This window comes from Heptranchias perlo, chromosome 8, assembly GCF_035084215.1.
Source record: "Heptranchias perlo isolate sHepPer1 chromosome 8, sHepPer1.hap1, whole genome shotgun sequence".
Lineage (NCBI taxonomy): Eukaryota > Metazoa > Chordata > Chondrichthyes > Hexanchiformes > Hexanchidae > Heptranchias > Heptranchias perlo.
In genome coordinates, this window is record NC_090332.1 from 70706865 (window position 1) to 70726273 (window position 19409).

A 19409-nucleotide genomic window follows, 5' to 3' on the forward strand; every position below is an offset into this window, starting at 1 on the left:
GAGTTTACAGAAAAAAAGCTCTTTACACGATATCCTTCAACTACAGGTTTGGAACTAGCACAATGCATGAACAAGCCAGGGACGATTTGGTAAGCAAATCGGCCATGTGTCTAGCTCCAAGGAAAGAGAGCTCCGTTTCAGCTAGGGCTCCAGAGCTAGCCTGAAATAAATAAATCCACCAGCGTCGACTTATCCTATTTAACTGACTGTATGCAGTTACCTAGCACCTGGGCGGGTTTTAAAATAGGATGCATTAAAAGTGTGTGCTTTATTTAGACACAGATATATACTGTTGGAAACTTTACACGCGATCCTTTGCAACTCATGTTTTAGAATTATGTTTTTGGAAGGTGTATTGTGGGTTTAAGCTGGGGAGGGAGCGAAAGCTTCACAAACTTCTAATATTATTGTAATGAACCGTTCTCCTGCCTCATAGACGGGCCAGCCCTATTACAAGAGGTGATATGATCTCAGATTTCATCTTCACAGGAAGGCTGCTGAATGTCTGCAAAACCCTCCGAGGCATTTTTTTTTATCCAGGTATGCATCTCTCCTTGCACTCGGCTCCGGTGTAATCCAGCTCTTGAAAAGCCCCAACAGTATTGCCGCAAGTCGGTTAGCTACCTTGGCTGGATTTTAAATAATTGCAGAGCACTTTATAGGAAAGTCGTGGACAGAGAGAAAGAATTATGCAAAAAGAAAAAAAAAGTTTAATGATTAATATTATGCATTGTTCAGTCGATTTATGAGAATTCCTGCCCGATTCCGTGTCTGGAGAAGGATATTCTCATATATATAATATATAAAAACCAACAAAGGTCTTCGCATAGTTGGACGTTTCGCAAACATTCATGTGTGAGAGGGGCAGGGAACCAAGGCAAAGCTGCACCAACCGGTCCGACAGGTACAAGGGCTTGTTGACACCGTTATTTTCTCAGCACGCATGCGCCCTCCCAAATTTCCTGTTGTATTTTCAATTACTGGAGCAAACTTTTCCTGTTACCGCAAAGGTAGCTCGCCAGGTGAGAGTGGGTCTTTACTCAACACCCTTCCTTCTCTCCCCCCCCCCCCCCGAATAAAAACCCAACAGTTTGTTTAAGGGACTGAGAAGATCTCAGGAACAAACGCCCTCTTCCAAAACACCTGGACCTTGGGACTTGCTTGAGGAGGATCCGGTTTGTAGGAAAGAAAAGGGGTCAGGTGGAAGCAGGAGGGAATCCGGCTTCTTCTTCATCACCGCCGACCGCCTTCACCATGCCCAGAGCCTTCCTGGTGAAAAGGAAGGACCCTTATCCCGAGGTCCGCGACTGGAATGAGCTGCCGGACGAGGAGCGAGCCGACACCTACATACCAGGTGAAACAAAACAAAAAAGGAACAATCTTTGCTCGTCTTCTAACGAACGGGTTTGGTCGGGGGTATGTGGGCGACCTGAGAGAGAGGGAGTGAGAAAGAGAGGGTGGGAGGTAGGTAGGGAGGGAGTGGGAAATAGGGAGAGGGTGAGAGAGGGGTAGGGGGCCAGAGAGACGTAAGAAATTGGAAGAGCGGTCAACCACGTCCAAACAAAAATAAAGTTCCTTCAATCCCGGATCACACGGGGTTTGTAGGTATCTTTGCAGCCTCTCTCTCTCTCTCTCGAGGGCTCGAAGCTCGAATACAAGGTCCAACACCTACTTCAAACCCACCCCGTGTAACAGGCGCCTAATCTCTCAGGCTGATCCAACATTGCGGAACAGCAAACGATTCGTCCGCTTTCAAGGCAGACCCCACTCATTTGGGCAGGCTTCTCTCGCAAGAGGGGACAACACGCTTTTAAAGGTCGTGTATTAAAAATGCTCCCGGATACAGGAATCCCGTAAAAGGGCAGGTTGTGTTTACATTACAGTGTGTACTCTGTGTTCTCTGATTCCATCAGTCATCAACCTGTTAGCAGCAACGAGGCAGACTCCAAGGCTTCCAAACGGGCCCCCCTTCTCGCTTTAGCTGCATCTTCCCAGAGTAAACATAACGGAACCGGGGCAACCGCTCCTTCCCCACCGCCACCGCTTAAAAGTTGAACCCACTGTGGGTATCACGTTGCATTCCTTTGAGTGAAACACTGATAAGAAAGACCTGCAGAGCCAGACAACACCCAGAACTCAAACAAGCCAAGAAAAAAACATTTCAGCCCATTGTTTAAACTGGACTAAGACACGAGCGATCCCTCCATAGACCTTGCTGTCTAACAGACCATTGTGTAAGGGTTTTATTTTCTATTTCCAGTTAATCTGAGCTGTTTCTTGAGTTACCAAGAAGAAGGAAAGACGGAGGATCCAGCACCTGGAACAACTGGTTTGGACAGACTGCTAAACGACTCAGACGAGCGCCGCCTCCCTTACAAGACCGAACCGGACCAGGAGAATGCAGAGGAGCAAGTTCTGGGATCGGAATTCAAAAAGCGCAGCGTCTTGCGAACGAAAATCAAGGTGAGCCGCCGCCCCCGATAGACTCCGGTTAATCATTACAGTACTCGGCAATATCAGCAGAGAGAGGAGCCTTGGTCGGTGCACTGAACGAGACCCCGAACAGGAATGTGATAATAGGGACACTGAGGTGTAAGACAAGCCCCAAACATGTAGATGGAGAGTCACATAGTTTAAGGAAGATCACACCAGGTGCTCTCCTTTAATAAAATAAACACCGCTCAGCAAAAGGAAAAGGCCAGAAATATCTTCACTACATGACATTATATATTATATTAAATGTATTAAACATTGCATTATTTCAGATTATATATTATATTAAATATAACATATTATTTCAGATTATATATTATATTAAATATAATGCATCTTATTTCAGATTATACACTATATTAAATATAGTATAAATATTATTTAAGATTGTACATTATATTAAGTGTCATTCACATATTTCACATTATATATTATCTTAAATACAATACACATTATTTCATATTAAATATAATACACATATTTTAGATTATGCATTGTATTAAATGTAATACACATATTACTTCAGATTATATATTATATTAAATGTAATTCACATATTATTTCACATATATATTAAGTATTATACACATATTTCAGATTATATTATATTAAATATAAACACGTTATTTCAGATTATACATTATATTAAATATAATACACTATTTCAGATTATACATTATAATATAATACACACATTTTAGATTACACATTACATTATTTAAGATTATACATTATATTAAATGTAATTCACATATTTCATATATATTAAATATAACATTATTTCATACTATACATATTAAATATAATATACATTATTAATTCAGATTATACATTATATTAAAAATCACGTGCATTGTATTATTTTAGATTGTACATTATATTAAATACAATACACATTATTTCATATTATATAGTATATTAAACATAATACACATTTCATATTGTACATATTAAATGTAATACACTATACACTTTAACTATTATACACATTATTTCATACACATATTAAATACAATACACATTATACATTACATTGTTATAGTATATGCCATATGTATTGTTATATATTATATTGTCATTATTATATTATACACTTTATTATGTTACAGTATTTCCTATATTATATATCAGTATGAAGCCAGCTCAATAGGCCTGTACAATTTGTAGTGTCATTGAACACTCCCACCTTATTTCAATGATAGATAATATAAAAGTAATTAATCCTTTTAAAATGCACCATCAACATTGAAAAAGAGAATTCAGGTGACCAATTTATTTGTAGAAATATAAAAAGGTCTTTGGGGCCAGAAAATGATTCCTGCTCTAAAAGGCTTTCAACTACACACCGACTCAGTACGTGTCTAAAGGTAATAAAATCTAAAAATGTTTGGTTAAGCACGGAGTCGGAAATCGCCAGTTCACTGGATGAAGTTCTCCAAGGTCACGACTGGATTAGTTTTGCTGTTTTGACTGGATTAGATTTGTTATTCAGACACCCTTGCATTATGTTAAACTTCTGGGAAATGGAGGCACCTTATGGATTTATTAACAACATTTTGGAGCCTTTGCGGTGCTCAGGTGCTGAATCTAATGGTGCACCTAATTTGTTGCTTTGTCTTCCCTTTACCCCTTTAATAGATCACAACTGGGGAGTGCAGCGAAGCCACGTTCCGCTGCCAGGTGTGCAGCAAGGGCTTCCGGCTACAGCGCATGCTCAACCGGCACCTCAAATGTCACAGCCAGGTGAAGCGCCACCTGTGCACGTACTGCGGCAAAGGCTTCAACGACACCTTCGACCTCAAGAGGCACGTCAGGACGCACACCGGTACGTCAGCCGTAAACCCCACCCACCGCAGGAAGTCCTCCCACTGTAGTCACGGGGAGCAGCATGGGAGTTGTAGTTTTTTTGCTGGTGCACAGCCAGGTTAATGGCCATGAGCTGATCTAGAATTCTTACTAAATGATTCAAATAGTAGCTAGGCATGATAAGTGGTGGTGTCAAATAGAGTAAGAAAGAACTTACATTTATATAGCACCTGTCATGACATCCCAAAGTGCTTTACAGCCAATGAAGTATTTTTTGAAGTGTAGTCACCGTTGTAATGTAGGAACACAGGGCAGCCAATTTGTGCACAACAAGCTCCCACAAACAGCAATGTGATAATGACTAGATAATCTGTTTTTTAGGAGTTAGTTGAGGGATAAATGTTGGGCAGGAGAACACCCCAGCTCTTCTTTGAAATAGTGCCATGGGATCTTTTATGTCCACCTGGAGGGTAGACGGGGCCTTGGTTTAACAGCTTATTTGAAAGATGGCACCTCCAACACCACAGGACTGTACTGAAATATCAGCCTAGATTATTTACTCAAGTCTCTGGAGTGGGTCTTGAACCCATGACCTTCTGCCTTAAAGGCAAGAGTGCTACCAACTGAGCTAAGGCTGACACTGATAAGTAGTCTCTGTTTAGCAGAAAAGACTATCATCTTGCTTATGGATTTGCGAATATCCAAAATAATCCATAAAGAAATATGGTTAGGCAATGAAAGAAATTAGAAATTATCCAGTGAGTGGCTGAGTTGTACAGAGCAGAAAGAACCCAGGTTCGATCCCTGGTCTGTGCTGAGATAGCTGGTCTTAGTGGTGCTTCTATCTGAAACAATTTAGTTAGGAAGGGAAAACTTGGGCAGGCTTCCCTGTACTGATTGCTATCCAGCCACCCTGCTGTAAATTCATGCAAATGAACACTGCAAAAGGACAGGATCAAACTTGGCTGTGGAAGCTCACAAATGAATATCAGCCGTTAAGAGTGCTATACCCGAGCCTGACTTGGACCATGGTAACTGTGCTCCAATAAGGAGTCAACACCTACAGGAAAGGAGAGAAGAAAATTGGTGAGGGAAAATGAAAAGAAGAACTATTGGGATATATATTGGTGATAAACATGGAGTGTTTCATCAATGATAACGGATAAATATTTTACAGCTGTAGGTGAACATTTTGTAATTTAGACAACAAGTGTTCCATTGGATTAAACATTTCTAAATTGGTTTTATTGTGCCTTAGGGTATTCTCACACTGTATTTAAAATGTCTTTAAAAAATGCATGAGTTAATTTGGTTAACTTGTTATAATAGTTTCAACCGACAATCCAGTGTGTTGACCTAGCCAGCTTGCCACATTGGTCGAGGCAAAGAATATCATGTCTAATATTATCTAAATGGCTCCTTAAACAGACCAATAATGTTCTGTAGCTCGTTGGGCTGTAGTTGTGGGTTAAAGGTCATCCACTGCTGCAGTTTACAGTGCCATGGAAACGCAAAACACAAATAAAAACAAAAAATAGCAATTGTACAACACTAAGAAAACTGTTACAATGAAATTCAATAATGCACAATACAAAAGGAAAAGTCGGTAGCAAATGAGCAATTTACCAACGCAAGCCAATTAGTCTTCATGATATATCAGTTAGTTTGAATGGATTACATTAGCCTGAATTAATTACCGGTCAGGCTGATGTGAAACACGAATAAGTTTGCAAGGAGCTCAAAGAATCAATGGAAACCAAGTCAGGAGTGTGATGAAATATTCACCACTTACCAGGATGGATGCAGCCACAGCAAGACTCAGGCAGTTCGTTTGATCAGTGCCCCTGCTACTGCACTTAATATCCACCCTCTCCACCAGTGTACCATGGCTGCAGTGTGTACTATCTACTAGATGCACTGCAGCAACTCACAAAGCTGACTTCGACAGACACTCCCAGTCCTGCGACCTCCACCACCGAGGATGAGAACAGTAATGTTACATGAACTTCCATGTTAAGAAAGAAAGACCTTTCATTTATAGCGCCTTTCACGACCACAGGACGTCCCAAAGCACTTTACAGCCAATGAAGTTCTTTTGAAGTGCAGTCACTGTTGTAATGTAGGATATGCGGCAGCCAATTTGCGCACAACAAGCTCCCACAAACAGCAATGTGTTAATGACTATTTTAGTGATGTTGGTTGAGGGATAAATTGACCAGGACAGTGGGAAGAACACCCCAGCTCTGCTTCGAAATAGTGCCATGGATCTTTCTGTTTTCACCCGAGAAGGCAGACAGGGCCTCGGTTTAATAACTCATCCGAATGTCAACATCCTAAACTCCGATAGTGCAGCACTCTCTCAGTTCTGCACCAGAATGTAGCCTAGATTTTGTGCTCAAGCCTCTGGAGTGGGGCATGAATCCACGACCTTCAAAGGCCAGAGTGCTACCATTGAGCTATTTCCCCTCGAAATCACACTCCATCCTGACTTGGACACATGCTACTGGTTCTTCATTGTTATTGGGTCAATATCCTGGAATTCCCTACCCAACACCATTGTGAGTGCACAGTCACCACACGGACTGCAGTGATTGCAGGGTAACTAGGGATGGGCAATAAATGCGTCCTTCCCAGCATTGGCTACTTCCTGAGAACAGAATTTTTAAAAAGTCGATTCACAATAAAAATTACATCATGCCTTTCAAAATGACCAATCTAGGCAATTGTCCAAACTACAGCCACTGGGTCACATGCACCTCCTCCTCCCTCCGAGTCCTGGTAACCTCGCAGCCCAGGTAACACATCCCATTGTGCGTTTATTTCTGGTTTGTAGGCCTGGAGCTTTAGAAAGGGCTGTTTTCAGCACTGTTGCCTTATTGGTGGATAAATCCTAAAGCAGAACCAAGTTAATATCTGCAATTTGAGAGAGACGAAAATGAATAGGAACATGGATTTGAACTTATACGTGTCCCTATCCTTTGCTGGGTGACAATAGTGGTAAATGAAGTTAGATTTGTCTTTCATTGTCACCCATTGCAGTGCCTCTGAACTAGGTGACACAATTGGATGTAAAATAATGTCTTCTTTATCCATCTAGTGAATTGATCGAGAGATCGAGTACCAAAATATAACTGGCACAAAACAAGGTGAAGGAACTAGATTCACTTTCCATACCCTTACTTACGCATTGCCTAGTTCATTGTTTCTCATACAAACTGAATCAGGTGACAAAATAGTTACTAAAATTATCTACTACTATGTATCACTCGATTGATCGACAGAAGTAGATAGAGTTGGTCGATATAACTCAATCCATTTTCACTTCCACGTGTCACCTAATTCTTTACTTAGTTTTATTATCTAATACTATGATCAACCTTAGTCCTCTCTATTTCGATACCTAGTTCTTTCAATTCATTCTACTGTACAACCCTATGACCTAGTTCTACTATTTAGTTCTGGTGTCTTGTTCAACTGGTGTCTTGTTCAACTGCCTAAGCCCTAAGCTCTGGAATTCCCTCCCTAAATCTCGCCGCCTCTCAACCTTTCCCTCCACCTTTAAGGTGTTCCTTAAAACCTACCTGTCCTCTTTATGATGCTCAGTGTCAATTTTTGTCTGATAACCCTCCTTTGAAGTGCTTGGGACATTTTACTACTTTAAAGCCGCTATATAAATGCAAGTTGTTGGTGTTCTATTACCTATTTCACCAGGGGCTGTTGATAAATTCTAATACATATTGTGTCACCGGTTCTATAATCTGGCTGTTACGTAGTTCTTGAATCTGCTTCCACCTCCCTTTCAGGCAGTGCATTCCAGATCATTACAACTCACTGCATAAAAAACAATATTTCTTCATGTTGCCTCTGGCTCTTTTGCCGATCACCTTAAATCTGTGTCCTCTGGTTACCGATCCTTCTGCCACTGGAAACTGTTTCTCCTTATTTATCATCTATTAAAACCCTACATGATTTTGAACACCTCTATCAAATCTCCCCTTAACCTTCTCTGTTCTAAGGAGAGCAACCCCAGCTTCTCCAGTCTCTCCACATAACTGAAGTCCCTCAGCCTTGTACCATTCTAGTAAGTCTCTTCTGCACCCTCTCTAAGGCCTTGACATCCTTCCTAAAGTGTGGTGCCCAGAATTGGACACAATACTCCAGGTGTGGCCTAACCAGTGTTTTATAAAGATTTAGCATAACTTTCTTGCTTTTATTAATAATGCCTTTATTAATAAAGCCCAGGATCACATATGCTTTTTTAACAGCCTTCTCAACTTGTCCTGTCACCTTCAAAGATTTGTGTACATACACCCCAGGTCCCTCTGTTCCTGCACTCCCTTTAAAATTGTACCATTTAATTTATATTGCCTCTTCTAATTATTTCTACCAAAATGCATCACTTCACACTTCTCTGCATTAAATTGCATCTACCATGTATCTGCCCATTTCACCAGTCTGTCTACGTCTTCCTGAAGTCTGTTACTATCCTCCACATTGTTTACATTTCTGAATTTCGTGTCATCTGCAAACTTTGAAATTATACCCTCTATACCCAAGTCCTGGTCATTAATATATATCAAAAAGAGCAGTGGTCCTAATACTGATCCCTGGGGAACACCACTGTATACTTCCCTCCAGTCTGAAAAACAACCGTTCACCACTACTCTCTGCTTTCTGTCACTTAGCCAATTTTGTATCCACGCTACCACTGTCCCTTTAATCCCATATGCTTTACTATTATGTGGTACTTTATCAAATGCCTATTGAAAGTCCATATACACAACATCAACCGCACTACCCTCATCAACCCTCTCTATTACTTCATCATAGAACTCCAACAAGTTAGTCAAACATGATTTTTCTTTAACAAATCCATGGTGACTTTCATCTATTAGCCCATACTTTTCCAAGTGCCAATTAATTTTGTTGATTATTGTCTCTAAAAGTTTCCCCACCACCAACATTAGGCTGACTGGCCTGTAATTGCCAGGTTTATCACTCTCCCCTTTTTTGAACAAGGGGATAAAATTTGCAATCCTCCAGTCCTCTGGCACCGCCCCTGTTATCTAAGGAGGATTGGAAGATTGTGGCCAGAGCCTTCGCAATTTCCACCCTTTCTTCCCTCAATAGCTTAGTATGCATCCCATCTGGATCAGGTGACTTTTCTACTTTGAGTACTGCCAATCTTTTAAACCTCCTGTTTAGCTATTTTTATCCTACCCAATATCATTACTACTTCCTCCTTTACTGCCACAATAGCAGCATTTTTTAAAAATTCATTCATGGGATGTGGGCATCGCTGGCAAGGCCAGCATTTATTGCCCATCCCTAATTGCCATTGAGAAGGTGGTGGTGAGACGCCTTCTTGAACCACTGCAGTCCGTGTGGTGAAGATTCTCCCCGTGAAGACTGATGCGAAGTATTCATTTATTATCTCAGCCATGCCCTCTGCCTTCACAAGAAGATCTCCTTTTTTGTCCCTAATTGGTCCCACCCTTCCTTTGACTACCTTTTTACTATTTATATGTTTATAGAAGACTTTTGGTTTCCCTTTTATGTTAGCCATTAATCTATTCTCAAACTCTCTCTTTGCCCCTCTTATTTCCTTCTTTAGATCTGCTCTGTACTTTCTGTATTCAGCCTGGTTCTCTACTGTATTATGAACCTTACATTTGTCATAAGCCTCCTTTTTCTGTTTTATTTTAATCTCTATATATCTTTAGTCATCCAGGGAGCTCTAGCTTTGGATGTCTTTCCTTTCCCCCTCATGGGAATGTGTCTAGTCTGTACCCGAACCATCTCCTCCTTGAAGGCCTCCCATTGTTCAATTACTGTTTTGTCTACCAATGTTTGATCCCAATCCACCAGGGCAAGAACCCTTTTTAACTCACTGAAATTAGCTCTCCTGTAGTTAAGTATTTTCACATTTCTTTGTTCCTTGTCCTTCTCCATAACTATTCTAAACCTAATGATATTATGATCACTGTTCCCCAAACACTCCCCCACTGAAACATGCTCCACCTGCCGCACTTCATTTCCCAGAACTAGATCCAGCTTCCTTCCTCATTGGGCTGGAAACACACTGTTCAAGAAAGTTCTCTGTACACAGAGCGAGAGTCCCGAAGGCTGTGTTGCCTACCCAGTGCCAGGGTTAAGGACATCTCCTCAGGGCTAGAGAGAAACTTAGAGTGGGAGGGGGAGGATCCAGTTGTCATGGTTCACGTAGGTACCAATGATATAGGTAGGACTAAGAAAGAGGTTCTGCTGAGGGAGTTTGAGCAGCAAGGGACTAAATTAAAAAGCAGAACCACAAAGGTGATAATCTCCGGATTATTACCTGAGCCACGAGCAAATTGGCATAGGGTCAATAGGATCAGGGAGATGAATGTGTGGCTCAAAGATTGGAGTGGGAGAAGTGGGTTTCGATTCATGGGGCACTGGCACCAGTACTGGGGAAAGAGGGAGCTGTTCCATTGGGACGGGCTTCACCTGAACCATGCTGGGACCAGTGTTCTGGCAAACTGAATAACTAGGGCGGTAGAGAAGGCTTTAAACTAAATAGAGGTGGGGGGGGGGGAGGGCTCCGGTGGGGCCAAGTTTAGATTGATAAAGAGAAAAGACAAGGAAGTAGTACAGGAAAGTGATGGGGGTAATGATAAACAGAGTGTGTCAGGAAGGGACAGAGCGTACAAACATAAGAGTGCACTAGCAAATGGGGCCGGGGTAGGAAAGAATGGTAAAAAGACAAAATTAAAGATTCTTTACCTGAAAGCGTGCAGCATTCGTAATAAGATGATGAATGGACGGCACAAATAGAAACAAATGCGTATGACCACGTGGCCATTTCAGAGACGTGGTTGCAAGTTGACCAAGATTGGGAGCTAAATATTCAGGGTTATTTAACATTTCGGAAGGATAGGAAAAAAGGTAAAGGTGGTGGGGTAGCTCTGTTAATAAAGGATGAAATTGATATAATAGTGAGAAATGATCTTGGCTTGGAAGATCAAGATGTCGAATCAATTTGGGTGGAGGTAAGAAATAGCAAGGGAAAGAAATCACTGGTGGGAGTAGTATATAGGCCCCCTAATAGTAGCTACACTGTAGGGCAAAATATTAATCAGGAAATAAGGGGGGCTTGTAAAAAAGGTAATGCAATAATCATGGGCGATTTTAACTTTCACATAGATTGGACAAATCAAATTGGCAAAAATAGCCCTGAGGAGGAGTTCATAGAGTGTATTAGGGACTGTTTCTTAGACCAATACATCAGGAAACCAACCAGGAAACAGGCCATTTTGGATCTGGTAATGGGTAACGAAACAGGATTAATTAATGATCTCAAAGTAAAGGAACCCCTTGGAAGCAGTGATCATAACATGATAGAATTTCACATCCAATTTGAGAGCGAGGAGCTTGGGTCTGAAACTACTGCATTAAACTTAAATAAGGGTAATTATAAAGGAATGAGGGCGGAATTGGCTAAAGTGGACTGGGTAAACAGATTAGATGCTTTGAGGTGGATAAGCAGCGGCAAACATTTAAAAAGATATTTTATGACTCGCAACAAAAATATATCCTTGTTAGGAGGAAAAAGGGTGAACCAACCATGGCTAACTAAGGAAGTAAAGGATGGTATCAGGTTAAAAGAAAAAGCATACAACGTGGCAAAGATTACTGGTAAGCCCGAAGATTAGGAAAATTTTAAAAAACAGCAAAGGATGACTAAAAGAATAATAAAGAGGGAGAAAATAAATTATGAAAATAAACTAGCAAGGAATATAAAAACTGACAGTAAAAGCTTCTACAAGTGTATAAAAAGGAAGAGGGTAGCTAAAGTAAACATTGGTCCCTTAGAGGATGAGACTGGGGAAATAATAATGGAAAACAAGGAAATGGCAGAGGAATTGAACAGATATTTTGTATCTGTCTTCACAGTAGACGACACTAATAATATACCAATAATAGTAGATAATCAAGGGGCAAAGGGGAGGGAGGAACTAAAAACAATCATTATCACTAGAGAAAAAGTACTAGGTAAACTAATGGGTTTAAAGGCTGACAAGTCCCCTGGACCTGATGGCTTGCATCCAAGGGTCTTAAAGGAAGTGGCTACAGAGATAGTGGTTGCATTGGTTGTAATCTTCCAGAATTCACTAGATTCTGGAAAGGTCCCAACGGATTGGAAAACCGCAAACGTAACACCCCTATTCAAGAAGGGAGTGAGACAGAAAGCAGGTAACTATAGACCAATGTAAGGAATCTTACAACACCAGGTTATAGTCCAACAATTTTATTTTAAAATCACAAGCTTTCGGAGATTATCCCCTTCGTCAGGTGAATGAGTGGAAGGTTCTCAAATCGCATATCTTATATTAGGCTGGGACAGCATCACACCAATCAAAAGGTGTCGTTGTTGTTCAAACAGACCAGTCACGGAGAACAGCACGTCCCAGTACACTGGATATACATTGTGTCAATTACACAGACAGAAAGAAAGAGACCCAAATGGCAGAGAGAGAGAGAATATTAAAACACATAACTTTTTTTTTCCCTTTTTGCTCGTGGAGTTACGTGTAGCGTGACATGAACCCAAGATCCCGGTTGAGGCCGTCCTCATGGGTGCGGAACTTGGCTATCAACTTCTGCTCGACGATTAGCCTAACATCTGTCATTGGGAAAATGTTAGAATCCATTATTAAGGAAGTAGTAGCAGGACATTTGGAGACTCATAATACAATCAAGGAGAGTCAACATGGTTTTATGAAGGGGAAATCGTGTTTGACAAATTTATTAGAGTTCTTTGAGGAAGTAACGGGCAGGGTGGATAAAGGGGAATCAGTTAATGCAGTATATTTGGATTTCCAAAAGGCATTCGATAAGGTGCCACATAAAAGATTGCTGCATAAGATAAGAGCTCATGGTGTTGGGGGTAATATACTGGCATGGATAGAGGATTGTCTAACAAGCAGAAAACAAAGAGTCAGGATAAAAGGGTCATTTTCAAAATGGCAATCTGTAACTAGTGGGGTGCCGCAGGGCTCAGTGCTGGGGCCTCAACTATTTACAATCTATATCAATGACTTGGATGAAGGAGCAGAGTGTCTTGTGGCCAAATTTGCTAATGATACAAAGATAGGTGGAAAAGCAAGTTGTGATGAGGACACAAAGTGTCTGCAAAGGGATATTGACAGGTTAAGTAAATGGGCAAAAATTTGGCAGATGGAATATAATGTGGGAAAATGTGAAGTCATCCACTTTGGGAGGAAAAATAAAAAAGCAAAATATTATTTGAATGGAGAAATACTACAAAATGCTGTGGTACAGAGGGATCTGGGTGACCTCGTACATGAATCACAAAAAGTCAACATACAGGTGCAGCAGGTAATCCGGAAAGCATCCGGAATATTGGCCTTTATTTCTAGGGGGATGGAGTATAAAAGCAGGGAAGTCATGCTACAACTGTGTGGGGTGCTGGTGAGACCAAACCTGGAGTACTGCATACATTCTGGTGTCCTTATTTAAGGAAGGACATACTTCCATTGGAGGCAGTTCAGAGAAGGTTCACTACGTTGATTCCGGGTATGGAAAGATTGAACAGGTTGGGTCTATACTCAATGGAGTTTAGAAGAATGAGAGGAGATCTTATTGAAACATACAAGATTCTGAGGGGACTCGATAGGTTAGATGCTGAGAGGATGTTACCCCTCATGGTTGAATCTAAAACTAGGGGGCATAGTCTCAGAATAAGGGATCGCCCGTTTAAGACGGAAATGAGGAGGAATTTCTTCTCCCAGAGGGTCGTGAATCTTTGGAATTCTTTACTCCAAAAAGCTGTGGAGGCTGAGTCGTTGAATACATTCAAGGCTGAGTTAGACAAATTTTTGATCAGCAAGGGAGTTAAAGGATATGGGGAAAAGGCGGGAAAGTGGAGTTGAGGTAAAAATCAGATCAGCCATGATCTCATTGAATGGCGGAGCAGGCTCGAGGGGCCGAATGGCCTACTCCTGCTCCTATCTCTTATGGTCTTATGGTCTTATTTCAGGAATTCCTCCCCATCTTTGCCCTTTACTGTTACTGTGCCAGTCTATATTGGGATAATTGAAATCCCCCATTATAACTACGCCATAGTTCTTGCATCTTGCCTGCAAATTTGCTCCTCTATCACCTTCCCACCATTTGGTGGCCTATAATATACACCCAGTAGCGTAATAGCTCCTCTATTTGCCTCATTTGCTCTTGCCATTGTGCCCGTGGTTTCAATGATCTGTTCATTAATAGCCTCAAATCCTTTTCCTGTGCTGTATCTGTCCTTCGGATGAGATGTTAAACCATCTGCCCTCTCTGGTGATCATAAAAGATCCCAAGGCTCTATTTTGAAGAAAAGCAGGGGAATTCTCCCCTGTGTTCTGGCCAATATTTATCCCTCAACCAACATCACTGAAAATCTGGACATTATCTCATTGCTGTTTGTGAGACTTTGCTGTGCGTAAATTGGCTCCGCATTTCCTATCTACATCAGTGACTACACTTCTGAAGTACTTCATTGGCTGTAAAGTGCTTTAGGACATTCTGAGGTTGTGAAAGGTGCTGAACAAATGCAAGTCTTCCTTTTTATTTTGTAGACTGGCTCCATTTAGTTTATGGTTTCAATGTTTATGCTCCTTCTCATTTTGCACTTGTTCCATTTCTCATCTCAGCCTCTCAATTGACCAAATCCATCTGCACCTGAACAGCGTGCTGCTAATTGTTTGCCCGCCTGCCCATTCTTGGTGTCTTTGGCTAATTTTGACATGTTTGTCTCTGTCTCCACTTCCAAATCATCGCTATACAAAGTGAATAGCAAAGGTCTGAGTACTGATCTTCAGGCGTACCTACTGGTCACTTCCTGTTACCTGAACACAGCTCCATGCACTACCACACTCCATCTCCTTTGACACAGCCAGTTGTCAGTCCACATCAAAGCTGCCCGCTAGTTCTGTGTTTTTCTACCTTATGGATCAACTTCCTATGCGGCACTGCATCAAAAGCCTTGCTGAAGTCTAGATAAGCAATGTCTTGACAGGTTTGCCAAGCATGACCTTGTGCCCATGAAGCCGTATTGATTGGCCCTGATGACTTCATACTTCTCTAGGTCTTTCATGACACTCATCTTCCAGATAAGCCTCTAACATTCTACCCATGACAAACATTAGGCTCACTGACCTGTAATTTCCAGGACAGTCCTAAGTGTTCTATCATTTAGTCATGTCACCAAGTTTTGCTACCTAGTTCTAGTAAAATATGGAATTGTGACTTAAGCACAACAACAACTTGCATTTGTATAGCACCTTTAACGTAGTAAAACATCCCAAGGCAATTCACAGGATCATTATCAAATAAAGTTTGACATCGAGCCATTTAAGGAGATAATAGGACAGGTGACCAAAAGCTTGGTCAAGCAGGTAAATTTTAAGGAGCGACGTAAAGGAGGAGGGAGAGATGGTGAGGTTTAGGGAGGGAAATCCGGAGCTTTGGGCCTAGGCAGCTGAAGGCACTCAGTATGTCACACATTGTGCCTACTTTGTTAGAGGCATTCAACTAGAAGGCGATGCATATGTAGAGAAGGCGAAATGTGATCTTGTTTTAGAACCTTATTTTATTACTGCCTAGTTCAGCCATTTTGAGGGCCGTGATGTAATTCCTGCAGTGGACTGATTTCTATCCTGTTTCTCAACTCCATGCAGATTTACTAATATTTCACACAGATTGACTAATATTTCATACAATGGTCTACTACACGTGGGCTGACTTCTTTATGTCACAGAATTTGTGGCCTTTTTGTGTGTTGGACATTGAGTTTCATTACACAACACTGAGTTTTAGTGAACAATATTAATCTTTTTTTTGCACAGTATTGTTTGGTTCAGTGGGGCCTATTTGCATTGTACCATTCATATATAGTGCTCATGTGAAGAAATCACCACACAGACCTGATGGGCTAAATTGCCTCTTTTTGTGCTATAACATTCTACAATGTTCTTGTTTTACTTTTTCTTTGTGTCTTGTAAATCCAGGACACCATAATTTTCTGAGTGTTGGCATTTATATTGGTGGGAGAAGTAGACTTGAGTTAAACAGAATAGAAATGGAGATAAACAGAATAGAAGTAGAGTTAAAGAAAACAGATGTAGACTTAAACAGATCAGAAGTAGAGTTAAACAGAATAGAAGTAGACTTAAACATAATAGTAGTTAAACTGAATAGAAGTAGTTAGAGGAAATAGTAGTAGAGTTAAAGGAAATAGAAGTAGACTTAAACAGAATACTAGAGTTAAACATAATAGCAGTGATGTAAAAACAGAAAATGTTGGAAATACTCAGCAAGTCAGGCAGCATCCGTGGAGAAAGAAACAGAGTTAACCTTTAGTCATCAACTTGAAACATTAACTCTGTTTCTTTCTCCACAGATGTTGCCTGACTTGCTGAGTATTTCCAACATTTTCTGTTTTTATTTCAGATTTCCAGCATCCACAGTATTTTACTTTTGATAGAAGTGATGTAATTTGTTTATGGATTGTCACAGAAAATATATGGTGTCACAATGAACCCTGATAGCTGAACAACTAAGTCAATGTCAGCTAGATATTGGTGAGTGATATTGATCATTAATCACTCAAATTATTTTTGTCTCCTCCAAGTTCCTTTTTATCATTGCTTAATCACTTTTTCTTTGGATTATAAGATCTTCCCTTTCATGCTCAAAATTATGTCAGTGACATTGCTATGGAATATAATCCCCTGCAAGTATTCAGATTGTCAATGAATCTTAAGAATGTGAGTGTTTTACTATACAGTTCAAATTTTCCTCAGGTTCACACTTCATATATGTTACACGTGGGTAATGCTAACATTTTTCTTCATGAAAATATGTTTCAACAAGGTTATATATGAATGGTTCAGTTTGTAAAAGCATCACAAGATGTGCTACTGAACCATCCAACCCAGAAAGATCCCAGATTTGATGGCTGATTGGTGTTGAGTTCGCTGATTTGAGCCAGTGGATCTTTGTAATTAGCCTGAGGGACACTGGCTTAGTGAGAGAAAAATCAGCCAGGGGGTTGCTGCTTCTGATCACTGTCCCGTAACCCTTCATGTGTGCATCGCTATGCCTTCAGCCACCTAGGCCCTAAGCTTTGGAATTCTCTCCCTAAACCTCTCCGCCTTTCTCTCCTGCTTTAGTACGCTCCTTAAAACCTACCTCTTTGACCACCTGTCCTAATATTTCCTTATCTGACTTGGTGTCAAATGTTTGATTACGCTCCTGTGAAGAACTTGGGACATTTTACTACATTAAAGGCGCTATATAAATCCAAGTTGTTGTTCTAGATGTTGAGTGAGGCTGGATTTATATGTGAAGCTTCCTTGGACAAACAGCCTCAAGCTGCACATATCTAGACTCAAACATGAAGAGTAGCACTTGGGTGAGGTACTGGAGGAGAGAGCCAGGACTTGTTGTACTGCTTTGTTGCTTGAATCAGTACTTTCAGGAGGGGAGAACATATATTTGTGGAGAAGGGTCAGGTTTGTAGTATAAGGCAATTAGCTAAAACTGCATATTATTAAAAATTGTTATATTTATATTTCACGTACAGGAATCCGCCCCTATAAATGCAGCCTTTGTCATAAAGCCTTTACGCAGAGATGCTCCTTGGAATCACACCTCAAGAAGATCCATGGGGTGACACAGAAGTACAGCTACAAGGAGAGGAGGGCAAAGCTTTATGTCTGTGAAGAATGTGGGTTCACAGCCATGAACCAAGAGGACCTCTACCTTCACATGAGGCAGAATCACCCAGAAAACCCACTGCTTAAAAAGACTTCCAAGAAAATAGCTGCCGCTTTGCAGAACAAACTCAACTCGGTACTGCAAAACAGCGATGAAAATAAGGATTCTGAATAGGAGCAAATGAAGAGGCATTAGCACCTGTGGTGAAGTTTTGATTCTTACCCTGTTGGAGAAATAAAACTTCTGGTCATTGTCACTGACATAGTAAACACAGCAGGAAGATTCCCTTCTAGACCAACTATTTTAGAACCCGTTCGCCAGATATAGCAATCGGAGTAAACATTTACGCTGTTGTTAACACGTAGAGACCAAAGGAAATTTTCCGACTCTGTACCATTCTCCTAAAGGGCTATGTTTTTTTAAAAAATCATTCTCGAGTCGTGGGCATCGCTGTCAAGGCCGGAATTTATTGCCCATCCCTAGTTGCCCTGAGAAGGTGGTGGTGGGCCACCTTCTTGACCTGCTATTCTTTTGTGTACGATTTGACACAACCGATTGGCTTGCTAGGCCATTTTGGAGGACAGTTAAGAGTCGACCAAAGGGCTAAGTGTTTGAACAGTGTTCTGGGCTTCTCAACACTTCTCGGTAGGTTTTGTTCTTTGAAGATGTATCTTGTCTGCCAGTTTTTCTTGGTTTTTTTAATTTGTTGGTTCAGGGTACATTTTGGTCCACAGTGGAATATACTATATTCAGTTGTAGCCTTCTGAATTTGAAAAAAATATATGTATCAAGAAACAATATTGAAAAATTCAGTACAGATTTCTTATTTTGGTATGGAGAATTTTGGAAATATCAAATACAGATAATTTAATGCACAACATTCCAAAAAGAGTCCTGTATAAACTTTGTCAGAAATTCTTTATTAAAATAAGAGTAATTGAGATTTATGGTATGTTGTTTTCTATCTGTCCGTTTATTTAAAAAAAACTAGCTCCCTTGAGATTTTAACTTTTTTTTAACCAGTTCCTTACCAGATTTCAGAAATTACTTCTATTTCATGAAACAAAATTAGATTATTTTTGAAAATTGGCCTGTTTTGCATGTTGCAGTCTTATACCTAGCACTAGTCTACCATTTCAAACACCGATAAAAACAGATGAGCTTCCCGCATAAAGTCGGGCTATCATTCAGTTCTGTGAATGCTGGAAACCATCACTACATCGAACCTTGTATCTTTGGAACTTTTAAGTAGTTTCTGGAGTTGTATGGTGGCACAGTATTGTGCCTTGGGAGTGAAAGAAGACTTGCATTTATATAGCGCCTTTCATGACTTCAGGACATCCCAA

At 40.6% G+C, this 19409-nt stretch overlaps 1 protein-coding gene across 1 annotated transcript; it reads left to right on the top strand.

The window, feature by feature from the left end:
* Positions 1-811: 811 nt before the first annotated feature.
* Positions 812-18953, top strand: LOC137324224 (transcription factor Ovo-like 2). The gene is made up of 4 exons (XM_067988364.1): positions 812-1354; positions 2261-2463; positions 4132-4318; positions 17930-18953. Exons 1-4 carry the CDS (start codon positions 1255-1257, stop codon positions 18235-18237), a joined length of 798 nt encoding a protein of 265 aa, XP_067844465.1. The 5' UTR covers positions 812-1254; the 3' UTR covers positions 18238-18953.
* The last annotated feature ends 456 nt before the right edge of the window (positions 18954-19409 follow it).